Source organism: Rhinopithecus roxellana, chromosome 5 (assembly GCF_007565055.1).
Source record: "Rhinopithecus roxellana isolate Shanxi Qingling chromosome 5, ASM756505v1, whole genome shotgun sequence".
NCBI lineage: Eukaryota > Metazoa > Chordata > Mammalia > Primates > Cercopithecidae > Rhinopithecus > Rhinopithecus roxellana.
The window spans coordinates 164,216,356-164,236,393 of NC_044553.1; the positions used below are offsets into that span (position 1 = coordinate 164,216,356).

General features: G+C 53.6%; 1 protein-coding gene across 2 annotated transcripts; it reads left to right on the plus strand.

The window, feature by feature from the left end:
- Window positions 1–15,495: 15,495 nt before the first annotated feature.
- TMEM121 (transmembrane protein 121) lies at window positions 15,496–19,084 on the plus strand. 2 transcript variants are annotated; one of them, XM_030930468.1, is made up of 2 exons: window positions 15,496–15,564; window positions 17,610–19,084. In XM_030930468.1, the coding sequence occupies exon 2, from the start codon at window positions 17,723–17,725 to the stop codon at window positions 18,677–18,679; it is 957 nt and encodes a 318-aa protein (XP_030786328.1). In that variant the 5' UTR covers window positions 15,496–15,564; window positions 17,610–17,722; the 3' UTR covers window positions 18,680–19,084. The 2 variants fall into 2 exon arrangements, with proteins under 2 accessions (XP_030786328.1, XP_030786329.1); XM_030930469.1 differs by lacking the exon at window positions 15,496–15,564 and adding an exon at window positions 16,015–16,356.
- Window positions 19,085–20,038: the final 954 nt, after the last annotated feature.

Consider the following 20,038-nt stretch of genomic DNA (forward strand, 5'->3'; position numbering starts at 1 on the left):
ATATGTGCCATTCTGAGGGGCCCCATGGCCATGTCCCGGAGGGAGGGGCAAACACCTTACAGGAAAGTACTTACTTTCCTCTATGAGGAGGACATGGGTGCCCACTGGGGCTCAGCCGCAAGGGGGCACACGCTGAGAGTAGGCAGGGCCCAGGCTTCGTCCCCATCCGCTGGTGGGGAGGTTCTGGCTCAGAGGAGGTGGGTTCGGGCCCATTGGGGCACAGGATTGGCCGCCGTCTCGGTTGTGGGTGTGATGTAAACAGCCGTGGTGGCTGGGCCCATGGTTGGTGGTTTGAGAGCTGGGCAGGCTGGGGTGGGCACCGCTGCTTGGTAGCCTGGCTCTGACCTGCTAACAATCTTGGCATCTTAGTGGGTGTCAGGTGGGCAGTTGGCTGCATGAACCTGGAATTTGGGGCTGGAGAATGGAGTGTGAGAACCCAGGGTGTGGGTGGCTCAGCCGGGTGGGAGGACAGGCAGGGCCCCAGGGTGCGGTGAGCCCGGGGTTGGTGAGGGGCCTGAGCCTGGGCCTGCACAGTGATCGGAAGCACAGGCAGGGCAGACGGGATGGAGGTGATGGCTGGCAAGTGGGGGTGCGGTCAAGTGGAGGGTCTTGGTGGCCGAGTAAAGACAGTGCTTCCGGATGGAGGGGCTCATCACCTGTGTTGCTGACGGACAGGGCTGGGGCTGAAGATCACACTTGGGGTGGGGGCTGCACACCTGACAGCGGGGATGAGGGGCTAGGGAGCAGGACACAGGGGCTGTGCTCTCACCAGTCTCCAGGGTCTCGCCATAAACTGCAGCAGAGACGTGGGATGCTGGCTGCAGGGGGTTTGGGCTGCAGCCTCCTAAATTTGGGGCCTGTGTCTGTTTTAAATGAGCCTAGAATTTGTTGTCATCAGGGAGGGTAACACAGACGCAGGAAAGACTGTCTTGTGGGAAGAAAGTTCTTTTATCCACAGAGAGTGGGGGCCGCTCGACGGACCTGGGTGGTTGGGGCGGAGGAATGGGTAAGACGTCAGCATCAGAACTACAGAAAAAGACACACTTAGTGCAGTGGTACAACAGCTACCATGACCCCAGCTAAGAAAAAAATATGGGCCTTGAAGTGGGGGGCCCATGGCTTGTCACGCTGGTGGGGGGCACCAGGCTCGGGGAGGCACTGGGCTGGAGGGGGCACCGGGCTGGTGGGGGCGCCAGGCTGGAAAGGACACCCAGTTGGTGAGAGTGTTGGGCTGGTGGGGGCGCTGGGCCTGTTGGGGCATCGGAGGGGACCGCCAGGCACGGGGGGGGAGCCAGGCTGGAGGGGGCACTGGGTTAGTGGGGCGGTGGGGTGGAGGAGCTCTGGGCTGGTGGGGGCACCTGGCTGGACGGAACGCTGGGCTAGTGGGTCCCCAGGGTGGTGGGGGGCACTGGGCTGGCGGATCCCTGGGCTGGTGGGGGCACCTGACTGGAGGGGACGCCGGGCTGGTGGGGCCCTGGCATGAAGCTGGCATTGTGATCAGAGTGTGCTCCAGTGACTTGGAAAGCAGACACACCGCTGCCAGCCCTGTAGTTTCAGGGAAGAGGGAGGAAAAGGCCTGGATATTACTGGCGAGGGCCGTATGCATCTGGCTCCATGTCACCCCTAGGAGATGGGCTAGAGCAAGGCCTTGCCAGTGTGAGAGCAGAAACAAAGGGCAGTAGACAGGGAGGGAGTTTGGGGCCTTGCCTGTGGGAAAACCTGCTGCTCATGACTCCAGACTGCAGGAAGTGCAGTGGTGGAGAGACTGCAGCCCTCGCAGATCCGCAGTGTGCAGGAACTAGTGGAATGTGGCAGCCACTGCCAGCCCCTCCCTCCAGTCACTTTTTTGGGTCTGTTTTTGACAGCAGCTGGCATTATCCTCACTCAGGGTTTCCTGCACTTTCTCAGTTCATGGCACTCTTAGTGTCCCAGTGATTTTTTTACAGCACCCCTTGGTCAAAAGAAAAACCCAACAGTTCTGTTAGGGCCAAACGCCTTAAGTATTTATGTCCTAACAACTTAGTAGCAGTTTTTGGGGAAAAAAATGTCATATAAATTGAAAAAAAAACCGTTAACTTAAATATTAAAATAATTATAATTACTTACTTATAGCATACTTGGGTCTGTTGGGGTCTGCACATTTTTGCAAACCTTAATTAGATTGGACATCATCTGGATTTTCTGATCCACATTATCTTTTGCCTGGTATTTGCTTTTGATCACAGCAACTGCTGTAAAATCAGCTTTGGAAAGAGACACCATCGCAAGGAAGGTGCAACCCACTGTTGAAACTCTGGGCTCTCTCTTTTTTTTTTTTTTTTTTGAGACAGGGTCTCGCTCTTGTCCCCCATGCTGGAGTGTAGTGGTGCAATCTCGGCTCACTGCAACCTCTACCTTCCAGGTTCAAAGGATTCTCTTGCCTCAGCCTCCCGAGTAGCTGGGACTACAGGTGTGGGCCACCATGCCCAGCTAATATTTGTGTGTGTGTGATTTTAGTAGAGACGAGGTTTCACCATGTTGGCCAGGCTGGTCTCGACCTCCTGACCTCAGGTGATCTGTCCGCCTCGGCCTCTCAAAGTGCTGGGATTACAGGTGTGAGCCACTGCACCCGGCCTGGGCTCTCTTGAATTGTTCATGAGGTAACGGACGTGTTGTGTATCCCTGCATTTCCATCAGAACTTATTTATTTATTATTTATTTTGGAGACAGAGTCTCACTCTGTTGCCCAGGCTGGAGTGCAGTGGCTCCAATCTCGGCTCACTGCAAGCTCCGCCTCCCGGGTTCACACCATTCTCCTGCCTCAGCCTCCTTAGTAGCTGGGACTACAGGCGCCCGCCACTACGCCCCGCTAATTTTTTCTGTTTTAGTAGAGACGGGCTTTCACCATGTTTGGCAGGATGGTCTTTATCTCCTGACCTCGTGATCCGCCCGTCTTGGCCTCCCAAAGTGCTGGGATTACAGACGTGAGCCACCGCGCCCAGCCTCCCTCAGAACTTTAAAATACTTTGTAGTGGCCCCGAAAACTCTTGATGGCACCCTGGCACCCTGGGGTGATTCATTTTGGGAACTCTAGCCCTAACTTTCCCATGATTTCTTTTTTTTGAGACAGAGTCTCACTCTGTTGCCCAGGCTGAACTGCAATGGTGCGATTTTGGCTCACTGCAACCTCCGCCTGCCAGGTTCAAGCGATTCTCCTGCCTCAGCCTCCCCAATAGCTGGGACTACAGGCACCTGCCACCACACCTGGCTAATTTTTGTATTTTTGTAGAGATGGGGTTTCGCCATGTTGGCCAGGCTGGTCTCAAACTCCTGATCCACCCGCCTCGGCCTCCCAAAGTGCTGGGATTACAGGCATGAGCCGCCATGCCTGGCTTCATGATTTCTTTCCACTTAGTGTTGTGTTTTAAGCTCCATCCTCTAAGGTGCACCTGCAGCGACTCACCGCTTCCAACTCCTGCACACATCCAGTGGGGAGCAACTAACCACCCACTCCCCACAGACGGGTACCACGCTGTCCCCAGATCCCTGCCACACAAAAGATCCAGCTCTCAGGTGGGACCAAGGGATCAGGCCACAGAAAAGGAGGGCTGGTGGTCCTTCCCTTGGTCGGGGGCATGCCGTGACTCCCTGAGTGGCCTTTTTGGCTCGTACTCCTGTCCAGCTCCTACCTCCTGGGTCCCTGCCCTCCCTCCCTCAGCGTTTTCTAGCGTTTGCGGGTTTGCCAGCAGAGTGTCAGGTGGTCTCTGCGTCTAATTTCCATCTCTCTGAGTATTGACTGAGCATCTTTCACACACTTGCTTTGTTTCTGGGTTTCCGCTTCTGTGAGCTGCCTGGTCATATCCTTTGATCGTTTTTCTTCTGGGACTGCTGTCTTTTAAAAACTGACTGGCAGAAACTCCTTGAAAATTCAAGATAGGAATCTCTCAGTGGTTTTACACTCTATAAATAGCTTCTCCCATTCTGTCATCTGGTTAAAGATTTGCCCATGGTTGCCCAGAAAAATTTAACTTTTCTATAATCAAATTTGTCTTTTTTTTTTTTCTCTCTTGGTTTTTTTTTTTTTGAGACAGAGTCTCGCTCTGTCGCCCAGTCTGGAGTGCAGTGGCACGATCCCAGCTCACTGCAAGCTCCACCTGCCGGGTTTACGCCCTTCTCCTGCCTCAGCCTCCCGAGTAGCTGGGACTACAGGCGCCCGCCACCTCGCCTGGTTAGTTTTTTGTATTTAGTAGAGACGGGGTTTCACCGTGTTAGCCAGGATGGTCTCGATCTCCTGACCTCGTGATCCGCCCACCTCGGCCTCCCAAAGTGCTGGGATGACAGGCGTGAGCCACCGCGCCCGGCCTAGAATTTCCATTTCTTGTTATGTTGATGTCTGGTTTTGGTGTCAAAGTGAAGATGACTTCAAAAGATGAGTTGGGTATTGCTCTTTTAGTTTTTTCATTTGTAAAAGAACTTTTCTTGGGGCTGGGCGTCATGGCTGACGCCTGTAATCCTAGCACTTTGGGAGGTTGAGGCAGGTGGATCACTTGAGGTCAGGAGTTCGAAACCAGCCCGGCCAACATGGTGAAACCCTATCTCTACTAAACATACAAAAAAATTAGCCAAGCATGGTGATGCATGCCTATAGTACCAGCTACTCGGGAGGCTGAAGCAGGAGAATTGCTTGAACCCGGGAGATCGAGATGGAGGTTGCCATGAGCCGAGATGGCACCACTGCACTCCAGCCTGGGTGACAGAGAGAGACTCTGTCTCAAGCAAACAAACAATTTTTACCCCCCGCTTTTTTGGGGGGTAAAATTTGATCATTTTTTTCCTTCAGTGTCTGCAACAATTCATTACTGATACCCTCTGGCTTGGAGTTTTCTCCGTGGGAAAGCTTTTATGAATGGATTCAACTTCTTTTATTATTCCAAGATGATTCCAGTTTTTTATTTCTTTTTAATAAGTTTTATTTTTATTTTATTTTATTTTTTTGGAGACGGAGTCTCACTGTGTTGCTCAGGCCGGAGTGCAGTGGCATGATATTGGCTCACTGCAACCTCTGCCTCCCAGGTTCAAGTGATTCTTCTGCTCAGCCTCCCAAGTAGCTGGGACTATAGGCACCTGCAACCACGCCTAGCTAATTTTTGTATTTTTAGTAGAGATGGGGTTTCACCATATTGGCCAGGTTGATCTTGAACTCTTGACCTCATGATCTGCCCGCCTCGGCCTCCCAAGGTGTTGAGATTACCGGTGTGAGCCACCACGCCTGGTCTATTTTTCATTTGTTTAGAGACAGGGTCTTGCTCTGTCTCCCAGGCTGGAATGCAATGGTACAATCATGGCTCACTGTAGCCTCGATTTCCAGGCTCAGGTGATCCTCCCACCTCAGCCTCCTGAGTAGCTGGGACCACAGGTGTGCACCATCATGCCTGGCTAATTTTTCATATACATTTTTGTGTAAAGACAAGGTCTCACTTTGTTGTCAAGACTGGTCTCTAACTCCTGGGCACAAGTGATCTCCTGCCTTGGCCTCCCAAAATGCTAGGACTGTGGGTGTGAGCCACCACGCCTGGCAAGGTGAATTTTTTTTTTTTTTTTGAGATAGAGGCTTGCTCTATCACCCGGGCTGGAGTGTAGTGGCACCATCTCGGCTCACTGCAAGCTTCGCCTCCCGGGTTCACACCATTCTCCTGCCTCAGCCTCCTGAGTAGCTGAGACTACAGGCGCCCGCCACCATGCCTGGCTAATTGTTTGTATTTTTAGTAGAGATGGGGTTTCACCGTGTTAGCCAGGATGGTCTCGATCTCCTGACCTTGTGATTTACCCACCTTGGCCTCCCAAAGTGCTGGGATTACAGGCTTGAGCCACCGCAGCCTGGCCTCCCTCCCTCCCTCCCTCCTTTCCTTCCTTCCTTCCTTCCTTCCTTCCTTCCTTCCTTCCTTCCTTCCTTCCTTCCTTCCTTCCTTCCTTCCTTCCTTCCTTCCTCCTTCCTTCCTTCCTTCCTTGCTTCCTTGCTTCCTTCCTTGCTTCCTTTCGAGTGTCTCACTGTTTTGCCCAGGCTGGAGTGCAGTGGCACAACCTTGGCTCACTGCAACTTCTACCTCCTGGGTTCCAGCAATTTTTGTGCCTCAGCCTCACAAGTATCTGGGATTACAGGTGTGCACCACCACATCTGGCTATTTTTTTTTTTTTTTTTGGTATTTTTAGTAGAGACACGGTTTCACCATATTGGCCAGGTTGATCTCAAACTCATGACCTCAAGTGATCCCCCTGCCTCGGCCTCCCAAAGTGCTGGGATTACAGGCGTGAGCCACCATGCCTGGCCTATTCTCTTATTTTCAATCTTTCTGTATATGTATTATAAATGTAAATTGCAGAAACAGAATATATTTGTCTTATGATGGACTTTTCTAGTTGATTTGTAATCACTAACATATTTGGGTTTAAATCTACCATCTTACTAGGAACATGGTGAACCATGTTAGCCAGGATGGTCTCGATCTCCTGACCTCGTGATCCGCCCGTCTCGGCCTCCCAAAGTGCTGGGATTACAGGCTTGAGCCACCGCGCCCGGCCCTTATCATTGTTTAAATCTGCATTTTCCTAACATGGAACTCCTCATGTGCTGATTTGCATCCATGTATCCTCTTTGGTGAAATGTCTGTTCAAGTCCTTTGCCCATTTTTAGATTATTGTATTTACTGCAGATTGATTTATTTTTTATTTTTTATTTTTAGAGACAAGGTCTTGCTCTGTCTCCCACGGTGGAATGCAGTGGCATCAACATAGCTCACTGCAGCCTCGAACTCCTGGCCTCAAGTGATCCTCCTGACTCGGCCTTCCAAAGCACTGAGATTACAGGCATGAGCCACTGTGACTGGCCTTACTGCCAATGTTAAGAGTTAAAAAAATATGTAGGCGGGGCATGGTGGCTCACGCCTATAATCCCAGCACTTTGGGAGGCTGAGGCGGGCAGATGACGAGGTGAGGAGTTTGAGACCAGCTTGGCCAACATGGTGAAACCCCATCTCTACTAAAGATAGAAAAAATTAGCCAGGCCTGGTGGCGCACACCTGTAATCCCAGCTACTCGTGAGGCTGAGGCAGGAGAATTGCTTGAACCTGGGAGGCAGAGGTTGCTGTGAGCCAAGATCGCGCCACTGCACTCCAGCCTGGGTAACAGGGTGAGACTCTGTCTCAAAAAAAAAAAAAAAAAAAAAAAAAAAAAAAAAAATATTCTAAGGTAAAACAATAACAGGTGCTGGTGAAGTTGTGGAGAAAAAGGAATGCTTATACACTGTTGGTGGGAGTGTAAATTAGTTCAACCATTGTGGAAGACAGTGTGGTGATTCCTCAAAGACCTAAAAACAGAACTACCATTCTACCCAGAAATCCCGTTACTAGATATATACCCAAAGGAATATAAATTGTTCTATCGTAAAGGCACATGCAGCACTATTCACAATAGCAAAGTCATAGAATCAACCTGAATGCCCATCAATGATGGACTGGATAAAAAATGTGGTACATATACACTGTGGAATACTATGCAGCCATAAAAAAGAAAGAGAATGAGATCATGTCCTTTGCAGGAACATGATTGGAGCTGAAGGCCATTATCCTTAGCAAGCTAATGCAGGAACAGAAACCCAAATTCATGTTCTCACTTATGAAGTGGGCGCTAAATGATGAGAACACGTGGACACATAGAGGGGAACAGCTGACACTGGCCTATCAGAGGGTAGAGAATGGGAGGAGGGAGAGGATCAGGCAAAATAACTAATGAGTGCTAGGCTTAGTACCTGGGTGATCAAGTACTCTGTACAACAAACCTCCACGACACAAGTTAACCTATATAACAAACCTGCACGTGTACCCCCGAACATAAAATAAAAGTTAAATATATAACTATGTATATTAGATATTAATATACCTTACATATTATATATGTGTGTATATATATATATTCTGCAAACAAGTCTTTTTTTGATATATAATTTACAAGTTGATATGCTTTGGCGGTGTCCCCACCCAAATCTCATCTTGAATTGTCGTTCCCATAATCCTCACATGTTGTGGGAGGAACCCAGCGGGAAGTAATTGAATCATGGCGGTGGTTACCCCTATGCTGCTCTTCTCTTGATAGTGAGTGAGTTCTCACGAGATCTGATGGTTTGATAAAGGGCTTTTCCCCCTTTGCTCAGCAATTCTTTCTCCTGCTGCCATGTGAAGAAGGACGCGTTGCTTCCCCTTCCGCCATGATTCTAAGTCTCCTGAGGCGTCCCCAGGCATGTGAAACTGTGAGTCAATTAAACCTTTTTCCTTTATAAATTACCTGGTCTTGGGTATTTCTTTTTCTTTCTTTCTTTTTTTTGAGACAGTTTTGCTCTTGTTGCCCAGGCTGGTGTGCAATGGCGTGATCTCGGCTCACTGCAACCTCCGCCTCCCTGGTTCAAGCGATTCTTCTGCCTCAGCCTCCTGAGTAGCTGGGATTACAGATGCTCGCCACCACACCCAGCTAAAGTTTGTATTTTTAATAGAGACAGGGTCTCGACATGTTGGCCAGGCTGGTCTTGAACTCCTGACCTCGGGTGATCCGCCACCTCTACCTCCCAAAGTGCTGGGGATTCTAGGCATGAGCCACTGTCCCCGGCCTCAGTCTTGGGTATTTCTTCATAGCAGCATGAGAATGGGCTAATACACAAATACTTTCTCCCAGTATAAAATCTGTCTTTTCATTCTCTTAATCGTGACTTTTACATAGAAAAATGGTTTAAATTTTGATGAAATCTAATTTATCAATTTATCTTTTATGGATTGAGCTTTTGTTGTTGTATCTAAGAATATTTTTAGCCTTGGCCCAGGTTGTGAAAATTTTTTCTATTTTTTTTCTTCTAAAGGTTTTGTAGCTTTACACTTGACATTAGACCTGTGATCATTTTGAGTTAATTTTTGCGTAAGGAATGAGGGTCTAGGTTGAGTATCCTTTTTTTTTTCCCCACACCCATGTCCAATTTGGTGAAAAGACTATCTTTCCAATGTCGAATCACTTTTGCAGTTTAGTTAAAAATTAATTACCACTTTCAAAAACCTAGGAATAGAAGGGAACTTCCTTAATCTGATGAAAGAGATCTGCTAAGCCTCACAGCTAACATTCTACTTAATGGTAAAAGGCAGGATGTTCTCCCCCTGGGATCAAAAAAAAGACAAGCATATCTACTGTCACCACTTTTATTCAACATTGTACTGGAGGCTCTAGCCAAGGCAATTCGGCAAGATAAAGAAATAAAAGACATCCAGATCAGAAAGGAAGAAGTAAAACTTTCTGTCTGGGGATGACATAATATTATATATAGAAAATCCTGGCCGGGCACAGTGGCTCACGCCTGTAATCCCAGCACTTTGAGAGGCCGAGGTGGGCGGATCACGAGGTCAGGCGATTGAGACCATCCTGGCTAACACCGTGAAACCCCGTCTCTACAAAAAATATGAAAACATTAGCCGGGCGAGGTGGCAGGTGCCTGTAGTCCCAGTTACTTGGGAGGCTGAGGCAGGAGAATGGTGTGAACCTGGGAGGTGGAGCTTGCAGTGAGCTGAGATCCGGCCACTGCACTCCAGCCCGGGTGACAGAGCGAGACTCCGTCTCAAAACAAAAACAAAAACAAAAACAAGAAAATCCTCAGAAATGAACTAAAAATATTAGCACTAATAAAGACATTCAGCAAGGTTGCAGAATCTTGTGATTGATGTGCAAAAAATCCACTGTATTTCTTTTTTCTTCTTTTTTTCCCCCAGACATGTGGAACCGTAAGTCCAATGAAACCTTTTTTTGTTCCCAGTTTGGGGTATGTCTTTATCAGCAGTATGAAAATGAGATAATACATTGCCCCTCCCTAGTTCTTGTTTTCTTACATGTTGTTACATTTCTTCCCTGCTATATAAACCCCTGGTTTTAGTCAGTCAGGAGATGGATTTGAGACTGAGCTACCATCTCCCCCGCTTAGCACCTGATTAAAGCCTTCTTCCTTGGCCATACTTGGCATCTCAGTGATTGACTTTCTTCGCAGCAAGCAGCAGGACCTGGAACGAAACCCTGGTGTTTCAGTAACATTGCCAGCAACTCTCAGCTTGCAGCTGCTTCCCTCCAACCTCTGTCTCCGTCCTGCCACAGCCTTCTTTCCTCCGTGTGTGTCTGTCTTCAAAACCCTCTCTCCTTATGAGGACACAGACATTGGATGTAGGCCCACTCTAATCCAATGTGGTCTCAACTTAACTAGATTATACCTACAAAGATCCTATTTCCAAATAAGGTCACGTTTGCAGGTACCAGGGGTAGGACTGAAACATATCTTTTTGGGAGCCGTGATTTAGCCCACAACAGATCCCTTCCTTAAAACAGACATAAAATTTAACTCAAAATGCATCATAGACCTAAATGTAAAACCTAAAACTATTAAACTTCTAGAAGAAAGCAGAGGAGAAAATCTTTGTGACCCTAGATTATGCAAAAACTTCTTAGGACACAGAAAAGCACAAACAACAAAATAAAAGATAGATAAATTGGGTTTAATTAAAATTAGAAGTTTCTGGCCGGGCGCAGTGGCTCACGCCTGTAATCCCAGCACTTTGGGAGGCTGAGGTGGGCAGATCATGAGGTCAGGAGTTCAAGACCAGACTGGTCAACATGGTGAAACCCTGTCTCTACTAAGAATAGAAAAATTAGCCGAGTGTGGTGGCATGCACCCACACTCCCAGCTATTCGGGAGACTGAGGCAGGAGAATTGCTTGAATCTGGGAGGTGGAGGTTGCAGTGAGCTGAGATCACACCACTGCAGTCCAGCCTGGGCGACAAAGCAAGACTCTGTCTTAAAAAAACAAAAGAAAAAAAAAAAGAAAAATTTCTGTGCTTTGAGACTCCATAAAAAACGTTGGCTGGGTAAGGATCACGCCTGTAATACCAGCACTGGTCAAGGTGGGAGGATCACTTCAGCCCACGAGTTCAAGACCAGCCTGGGAAATGAGAGTTGCAAGACCCTGTCTCTACAAAACTTTAAAAAATTAGCCAGCCGTGGTGGTACGCACCTGTAGTTCCAGCTACTCAGGAGGTTGATGGAGGAGGGTCACTTAAGCCTGGGAGATCAAGGCCCTGGTGAGCTGTCATCGTGCCACTGCACTCCAGCCTGGGTTGCAGAGAGAGACCCTGTCTCAAAAAAAAACATTGAGGCCAGGCGTGGTGGCTCACACCTGTAATCCCAGCACTTTGGGGGGCTTAGGCATGTGGATCGTCTGAGGTCAGGAGTTTGAGACCAGCCTGGCCAACATGGTAAAACTCCGTCTCTACTAAAAATACAAAAATTAGCTGGGTGTGCTGGCACACGACTGTAATTCCAGCTACTCAGGAGGCTGAGGCAGGAGAATCGCTTGAATACAGGAGGTGGAGGTTCAGTGAGCCAAGATCTCACCACTGCACTCCAGCCTGGGTGATGGAGCAAGACTCTGTCTCAAAAGAAAAAAAGAAAAAAAAGGCCAGGCACAGTGGCCCATGCCTGTAATCCCAGCACTTTGGGAGGCTGAGGCGGGCAGATTGCTTGAGCTCAGGCATTCGAGACCAGCCTGGGCAACATGGTGAAACCCCGTCTCTACTAAAAATACAAAAAATTAGCTGGGTGTGGTGGTGTGCACCTGTAATCCCAGCTACTTGGGAGGCTGAGGCACGAGAATTGCCTGAACCTCGGAGGCAGAGGTTGTAGTGAGCTGAGATTATGCCACAGCACTCCAGCCTGGGTGACAGAGCAAGACTCTGTCTCAAAAAAAAAAAAGAAAAAAAAAAAAAGAAAAAAAAAGGGCAGGCACAGTGGCTCATGCCTGTAATCCTAGCACTTTGGGAGGCTGAGGTGGGCAGATTGCTTGAGTTCAGGTGTTTGAGACCAGCCTGGGCAACATGGTGAAACCACATCTCTACTAAAAATACAAAAAATTAACTGGGTGTGGTGGTGTGCGCCTGTATTACCAGCTACTTGGGAGACTGAGGCATGAGAATTGCTTGAACCTTGGAGGCAGACGTTGTAGTGAGCTGAGATCGTGCCACAGCACTCCAGCCTGGGTGACACAGCATGACTCTGTCTCAAAAAAAAAAAAAAAAAAAAAAAAAAAGTTGAAACGACAATTCAGAAAATGGGAGAAAGTATTTGCAAATTACATATCTGATAAGAGAATTGTATCCAGAATATGTAAGGAACTCTTAGAGTGGAACAGTAAAAGGATAAATAACCCAATAGAAAAACGTGCAAAGGAGTTGAACAGACATTTCTCCAAAGGAGATATGTAAATGGCCAATAAACACATGATCCAATGCCTAGTGTCATTAGCCATCAGGGAAATGCAAATCAGAGCCACAGTGAGGTAACATTTCACAACATTTCCACTGCAATGGCTATGATTAAAAATGTTGATAATAACAAGTGTTGGCAAGGGTGTGAATAAATTGGAATCCTCACATATTGCTGTTGAAAATGCAAAATGATCTGAAAAACAGTTGGCACCTCCCCAAAATGTTAAACGTGGAGTTACCGTATGACCTGACCATTACACTCCTCGATGGATACCTAAGAGCAATAAACACAGGTCCATAGAAAATTTTGTACTCAAGTGTTCATAGCCATATCCATAATAGCCAAAAGATGAAAACAAAGCCAAAAGATGTCCATCAACTGATAAGGAGATAATAAAAGAATGGAATATTATTTGGCAATAAAAAGGAAGGAAGTAGTGATGCATGCTACGACATGAATGCGCCTGAAACACATTTTGCTTAGCAAAATAAGCCAGTCACAAGTGACTTTTGCTTTTCGAGACAGAGTCTCACTCTGTTGCCCACCTTGGCTTCCCAAAATGCTGGTATTAGAGGCATGAGCCACAGCACCTGGCGTGGTTTTTTTTTTTTTTTTTGGACGGAGTCTCACTCTGTTGCCCAGGCTGGAGTGCAGGGATGTGATCTTGGCTCACTGCAAGCTCCACCTCCTGGGTTCATGCCATTCTCCTGCCTCAGCCTCCCGAGTAGGTGGGACTACAGGCACTGGCCACCGTGCCCAGCAAATTTTTTATATTTTTATTAGAGACAGGGTTTCACCATATTAGCCTGGATGGTCTATGACCTCCTGACCTCGTGATCCGCCTGCCTCGGCCTCCCGAAGTGCTGGGATTACAGGCGTGAGCTACCGTGCCTGGCCTTTTTTTTTAAAAGTAAAAATAACAGATATGGAATCTTTCTACGTTGCCTAGGCTGGTCCTGAACTCCCGGACTCCCAGATTGTTGAGATTACAGGGGTGAGCCACCGTGCCTGGCCTGTTGCTTTTGGTGTTGCTTTTTTGTCGATCCCCTTTATGAGATTAGGCATGTTCACTTTCTAGTTTGCTGAGAGTGTTCATCAGGGATGAGTGTTGAATTCCATCAAATACTTTCTTTGAACTGATTGAGATGATCACATGGTTTTCTTCTTGAGACTAATATGGTGGATCACATCGATTTCTCACATGTTGAACCAGCCTTGCCTATCTGGGATAGCCTTCATTTGGTTGTGGTATTTGTGTGTGTGTTTTTAAATGCTGCTTGATTCTATTTGCTGATAATTAGTTGAGGTTTTTGTGTCATCTTGGTGTTGGTGGCTGTTGATTGTCTTTTCTCTTGCAGATTGGATTTCCTGGTTCTTCACATGCAGAGTAATTTTAGATTGTCTCCTGCACATTTAGACATTATGTTATGAGACTGCTCTTATTTAAATCCCATTGAGAATGTTGGTATTTTGTTTTATCATGCAATCAACCTAGTTGGTTTCAGGCCACAAGTTCAAATAGGTTCCTATGGGTCCTGCCTTCCATGTTGGCTTTGTTTTCAAAGCCTTTGCAGTGGGACTCAGATCTGTCGTTCGTGTGCATGGCCCAGTGGCCAGCGTGGGACATGGACAGTGGACTGTCCTTTTGTTCAGTTCTCAGTCTTTGGGATGTGAATGAGAGTCAGACTCGTACATCATGCACGGCTTCCACAACTTCTTGGGGTTTTTTTTTTTTTTTTTTTTTTTTCTGAGATGGAGTCTCACTCTGTTTCCCAGGCTGGAGTGCAGTGGCAAGATCTCAGTTCGCTGTAATCTCCCTCTCCTGGACTCAAGCAATTCTCCTGCTTCAGCCTCCCGAGTAGCTGGGATTACAGGCGTGTGCCACCACGCCCGGCTAATTTTTATATTTTCAGTAGAGATGGGGGCTTCACCATGTTGGCCAGGCTGGTCTTGAACTCCTGACCTCAGGTAATCCACCCGCCTCAGCCTCTCAAAGTGCTGGAATTACAGGTGTGAGCCACCACGCCCGGCCCATGGGATTGCTTTCTACTGCTTCTCCCTGCCCAGCATCTCTCCTGCCCACCACGGGACCACATCTCCTGGGGCTGGAAAGGAAGGCTCTTCTGCCTCAGTGTTTTAGGTGCTTGTAAACCCCATGCCTTGGTCATGGCTTTGGTGGGTTACTTAGGGGCTGGGGCATCAGAGAACGGAGAAGAGTAAAACAACCACTACCAAAAACACCCGTCCTCCCAAACCCTAAAACCCCCCGGACATTCTCCCGCACCCTGGGAGCATTAGGTGACCTTTTTCTTTCCTACCCCTTGTGCCAGGACTAGAGAACTTCTGGAGCTCTCTGTCCACTTCTGGCTTTCAGGCCATGTTGAGTCCAGGCCTGGGGATACAGGAAGAGAATCTGGAAGTTCACTACCAGTTGGGTGGTGCCTCAAATTTTGGCCTTTCCCCCAAATCTGGCGTCCCTTTACCTCTCTGACCCTCAGTCTCCTCCTATGTCAGAGGGAAGTGAGAGCAGTTCTGGGAAGGAGAGCAGGCAGGCAGAAAGGGCCCTCAGGTTCTCCTCTGGCTCACACGGGATGGACAGGATGTGGGTGGAGGGGCTCAGTGAGTGTCACCTCAGTGACAAAATGAGGCCGAAGTCCCCAAACCCTAGCTTGCCTCCTGGACTGGCCGGAGAAGAAGGTGGGGGCCGCTCATCATTCCTTTCCTCTGCCCTGAGAAGAAACCTGGGAAGGCTGAATTTCCGCGTGAGGGCCCCGCTGGCCAGGCCAGCCCTGCGCCTAAGTCCCTGCCAGCTCCCGGGCCGGTGGGCACCTGTCCGGCTGAGTGGGGTCGCTCTAGGGGGCGGCAGCGGAGTTTCAGGGCCCGGGGGGCACTGGGCGGAACCCGGCAATTCTGGGCGGTGGGAGAGGAGGGTGGAGACCGGACTCCGGGCCTGGGGGTGCACGAGGGCGCCCCGCTCCCCGGAGCCACCAGTCCTGCGCGCCGCCGCCCAGTGCTGTCGCCGTGACAACCGGCGCCGCGGAGGGGGCGGGGCGCCGGGACCCCTGCGCTCCCAGGCCCCCAGGTCGCGCGGGGCTCGCGGGCCGAGGGGCGCGGGGCGGGGCCTCTGGGTCGGGGGCGGTGCCGCGCGGGCGGGGGAGGGGCGCGGCGGGAGGAGCCGGCGAGGCCCCGGCGGTGGTGGCAGAGGCTGGGCGGGCGGGCCCGGGAGCGGCGCAGCATCTGCGGGCGGCGGGGTAGGCGCGGGCGCGGGCGGGACTGGCTGGGCGCGCGGCTGCTTCCGCGGAGGGGGCAGCGGGCCTGGGCGACCCTGCACCTCCCGGCCGTGGGGACTGTGGGGTGGGGCGGGGGCCAATGCGGCAGGGGCGAGGCCTGGGGCCGGCGGGGTGAAGGGGACCCGGCCCTGCGTGGGGAAGCCTCGGGGGGACAAGCAGAGACGCAGCCTGCTGGGAGCGGCCCAAGCTCTGCACCGGCCCGCGGCAGGAGCGCAGCAGCCCCCTCCCGCCCTTCCTCCCGGGGGCTCCGAGGGCTGGTTTTGGGCGGGGATCCTTGCGGGGCGCGGGCAGTGAAGAGCCTGGAGGCCCCAGAGTCTGTGCCAGGTCTGAGCCGCGGGGCGTGGGGCGAGGAGGGGCCTCGGCCGGGGCCCAGGAGACCCAGGACAGGTGGGCCTGGGGCCAGGTCCCTAGGGAGGGGTGGCCGGGCCGGGCCGGGCTCTGGCTTCCCGGGGTAGGGGCTGTGCTGGGGGCTGGAGTCCGTCCCTTCGCCAGCGCAGAGCCCCGCGGCCCTCGGCCCGCTTCTGCCAAGTGGCTGAGGATCGGGCGACAGCGTAGTGGGGCGGAGGGGCTGGAGGCACGGCCGGAAAGGGTGAGCGGCGCCGCGGCTCCTCGGCTATTGGGCCCCGCCAGGCGCGGAGAGGGAGGAAATTCTCAGGCTGCGGCTGCAGCTAGGGGAGGCCCAGGTGGGCCCGGAGTGCTCCCAGAGAGGGCTTTCTGGGTCAGACGTGTCGATCCAGTGGAAGTAAAAACCGGGTGAGTGTCCCGGTGGGACCCGGAGTGCGGGAACCTTGGAGGCAGGGGCATGTGCTGAGGACCCCCAAGGCACCCTCTGCGCGACCTGTCAGTGCTCCGAGGGGTGGGGGTGTCCTGTGTGTGGCTGTGGGGATCCTGGGAGGCGGGTGCTGTGTGGCGGCAGGGGTGGGAGTGCAGAGTTCAATGCTTTCCCGGATCAGTGGGGGCTGCAGTGTCACCAGGGCAGTCCGAGCGCCCGACTGTCACGGGAACATTACATTTTATGCCTTTGTCTAGACAGGGCAGTAAACGGAGCCCCAGGCCTGGGGCTGTGGAGGGGGTGAGGGACTGGCTGGGAGTGAGCCTGCCAGTGACTTTGGGGTGGGTGCGGGCGTGCGGGCCTCCGTCGTCCCCCAGGTGTGCGCAGGCCCAGGTGTGGGGACTCTGACAGCACGGCAATGACGACCAGTGCCAGGTGTGTGACAGAGGTGCAGGGGCCTGTCGACGGGCCTTGGTGGACGGGCTTCTCGAGATTCGAGGGCAGCCACAGGCAGCGCCCTGGCGCACAGGAGCAGAGTAGGGTGGCTATGCCGGGGCAGATGGTGGGGGACAACACCTCGCCAAGGCAATGCGGAGCCATGGGGAGCAGGACAGGCAGTGGCCACGCGCCCAGGATGGTGGACAGGAGGGGAGACCGAGCCTGCCAGTGCAGGGAGGAGGGGCGTGGGGGCTGCCAGGCAGGGGCGGGGAGGCTCGGAGAGGCTTGTGGGACGGATGCATCGGGACCTGGGTGACTCTCGGTCTGGGATCAGAAAGCCTGGGACGGCCGGGGCCTCCTTGGGCACTCCAAGAGCCAAGGGGCAGGCCCGCCTCCCTGCCCAGTGCGGCGTCAGGCAGAGGGTACGCCCGGAACTCCGCGGAAACGGCCTGGGGCTAGCAGCGCGGGCGTGGGGTCCGGGCCGCCGGAGCCAGGAGGGACGGCGGCGCGGGCCCAGCAGTGACAAACCCCCCCGGGCTCCGGGAACGCGCGCGGCGGGCAGAAAACGCGTCCGTTCCGTTTCCTTCCTGGCGGCGGGAACGAGGCCCGGGTGCTCTGGCGAGGCAGCAGCGCCCCCTGGAGGCCTCGCTGCGGTTCGCGGCCGCGGGTTCGCGCATGGGCGCAGGCGTATGCGATGCCTCGGGGCCCGGCGCGCTGGGAAGCACGCGGGGCTGGGGGGTGTTGGCGGAGACCGCCCCAGCCCGCACTCTGATCTTGTCTCCTCCGGTCTCCCCAGGTTCCGAGCTCGCCAGGCCGCGTCGCGCCATGCCCGCCGGCTGAGCGCTGCAGGGCCTTGTCCCGCCAGGCGTGGGGGCCGCGCGCGCCCAGGCCGGGGTCCGGCGGCCGACCATGGTGCTGCCGCCCCCGGACCGGCGCCACGTGTGCCTGACCACGCTGGTGATCATGGGCAGCATGGCGGTCATGGACGCGTACCTGGTGGAGCAGAACCAGGGCCCGCGCAAGATCGGCGTGTGCATCATCGTGCTGGTGGGCGACGTGTGCTTCCTGCTGGTGCTGCGCTACGTGGCCGTGTGGGTGGGCGCCGAGGTGCGCACGGCCAAGCGCGGCTACGCCATGATCCTGTGGTTCCTCTACATCTTCGTGCTAGAGATAAAGCTCTACTTCATCTTCCAGAACTACAAGGCGGCGCGGCGCGGCGCGGCTGACCCTGTGGCGCGCAAGGCGCTGACGCTGCTGCTGTCCGTGTGTGTGCCCGGCCTGTTCCTGCTGCTTGTGGCGCTGGACCGCATGGAGTACGTGCGCACCTTCCGCAAGCGCGAGGACCTGCGCGGCCGCCTGTTTTGGGTGGCGCTGGACCTGCTGGACCTGCTGGACATGCAGGCCAGCCTGTGGGAGCCGCCGCGCTCCGGGCTGCCGCTGTGGGCTGAGGGCCTCACCTTCTTCTACTGCTACATGCTGCTGCTGGTGCTGCCGTGCGTGGCGCTCAGCGAGGTCAGCATGCAGGGCGAGCACATCGCGCCGCAGAAGATGATGCTCTACCCGGTGCTCAGCCTCGCCACCGTCAACGTGGTGGCCGTGCTGGCGCGCGCTGCCAACATGGCGCTGTTCCGAGACAGCCGCGTCTCGGCCATCTTCGTCGGCAAAAACGTGGTGGCGCTCGCCACCAAGGCCTGCACCTTCCTGGAGTACCGCCGCCAGGTGCGCGACTTCCCGCCGCCTGCGCTAGCGCTGGAGCTGCAGCCGCCACCCCCGCAGCGCAACTCGGTGCCGCCGCCGCCGCCGCTGCACGGCCCACCCGGGCGACCCCACGGTTCCTCGCCCACGCGTGACCCCCTGGACACGTGACAGGGCCCGCGCGGCCCCCGGGACGCCCCTCGGGGGCAGAGATACCGGGCTGGCTGGGGCGCGGTTTGCATGGGATGGGGTGGGGGCGGGCTCCCCTAGGGGCAGGTGCCTCGAGTGCCGGTGCCTGGGGTCCCGCGGCCGCTTCTTCATCTCAGGAATCCCTCGGACCGCGGATCCTCAGCCCCAGCTCCACCAGCCCGCCCCAGGCGTGGGTCCGTTTGGGAGGCCTGGGCCGGAGCAGAGCAGAGGCGGTCCAGCCCCTGCCTGCTGGACCGCCCGGGTTGGAAGGGAGGGCAGTGTGGGCGGAGATCTGCTCCCTCGGTGGGGGCCTCTGGCTCAGATTTTGGGGCCAAGGAGGCCTCTGTCATTTTAAAGACTCGTGTTTACAGTTTTGTATCCAAGGCCGCACTGCTTTGCCTGTTCCTGTGTCCCTGTCTTTACCAGCCAGGCTGGGAGGCCGGGAGCCAGGAGGGGTGTGTGGAGCGCGGGGGAGATGGTGGTGTCCAAGTGCCAGATGCTGGTGGGTCTGGGCAGCTCCACTTCCCCGGGGGATCTCAGGAGCTCCTGGGGGCCACTGCTGCTCTGTCCCAGGGACAGCTCCTCCACTCCAGCTTTGTTGTTGCCACTTCTCTTCCTGGGATACTTTGACCCCCATCTTCCACCAGCCCCGTAGGTGTCCTGGCCCCTGCTCCCCTCAACCTCAGGCATGACAGTGTGTCACCCACATACCTGGTTCCCTCCTCCCCTCCTGTGGAACACACCTTCCCCGTGGGCTCCTCCAGCCTAGGACAGCCACAGCCAGATGGAATCAGGTGTTCCCAAGTTGATGTGGCAGCCCCAGGTCACAGCCCCAAAAGCAGCACGGAGCCTTGCCCCAACTTACCATCCTGGCCTTGCCCCAGCACAGAAGCTGGCAGCCCCAGCCCAGGCAGCACCCGCCCTGAAGCCCATCTGCAATGTGTCTCTCACCTGCCTTCCACCTGGGCCCCTGCACCTGCGATGTGGCCCTCGGTATCCATCTGGCCCGGGAAGGTCCATAGCATCTGGGGAGGGGCCCTTTATGAGGCCCCTAAAAGGACTGTTTGAAGATGCCTGTTCCATGAGTGGGTGATGGTCACACACATCTCACATGTCACAGTTCACTGCTTGGACCTCCACTTCCCGCATTTCCACGGCCCAAAGGCAGCAAGGTTTCGCCATCTGGGGCTAAAACCATTGATGGGAGTGGAGCAGGCTGCATAAGCGGGGTCCTCCCCAAGCGGGGTCCTCCCCAAGTGCCCTTCCGGACAACTGCAGCAGTGAAGGGCGTGGCTGGTGGCCGCCTCAGCCGCACCCCAACCCCACACAGTCCTCATCCCC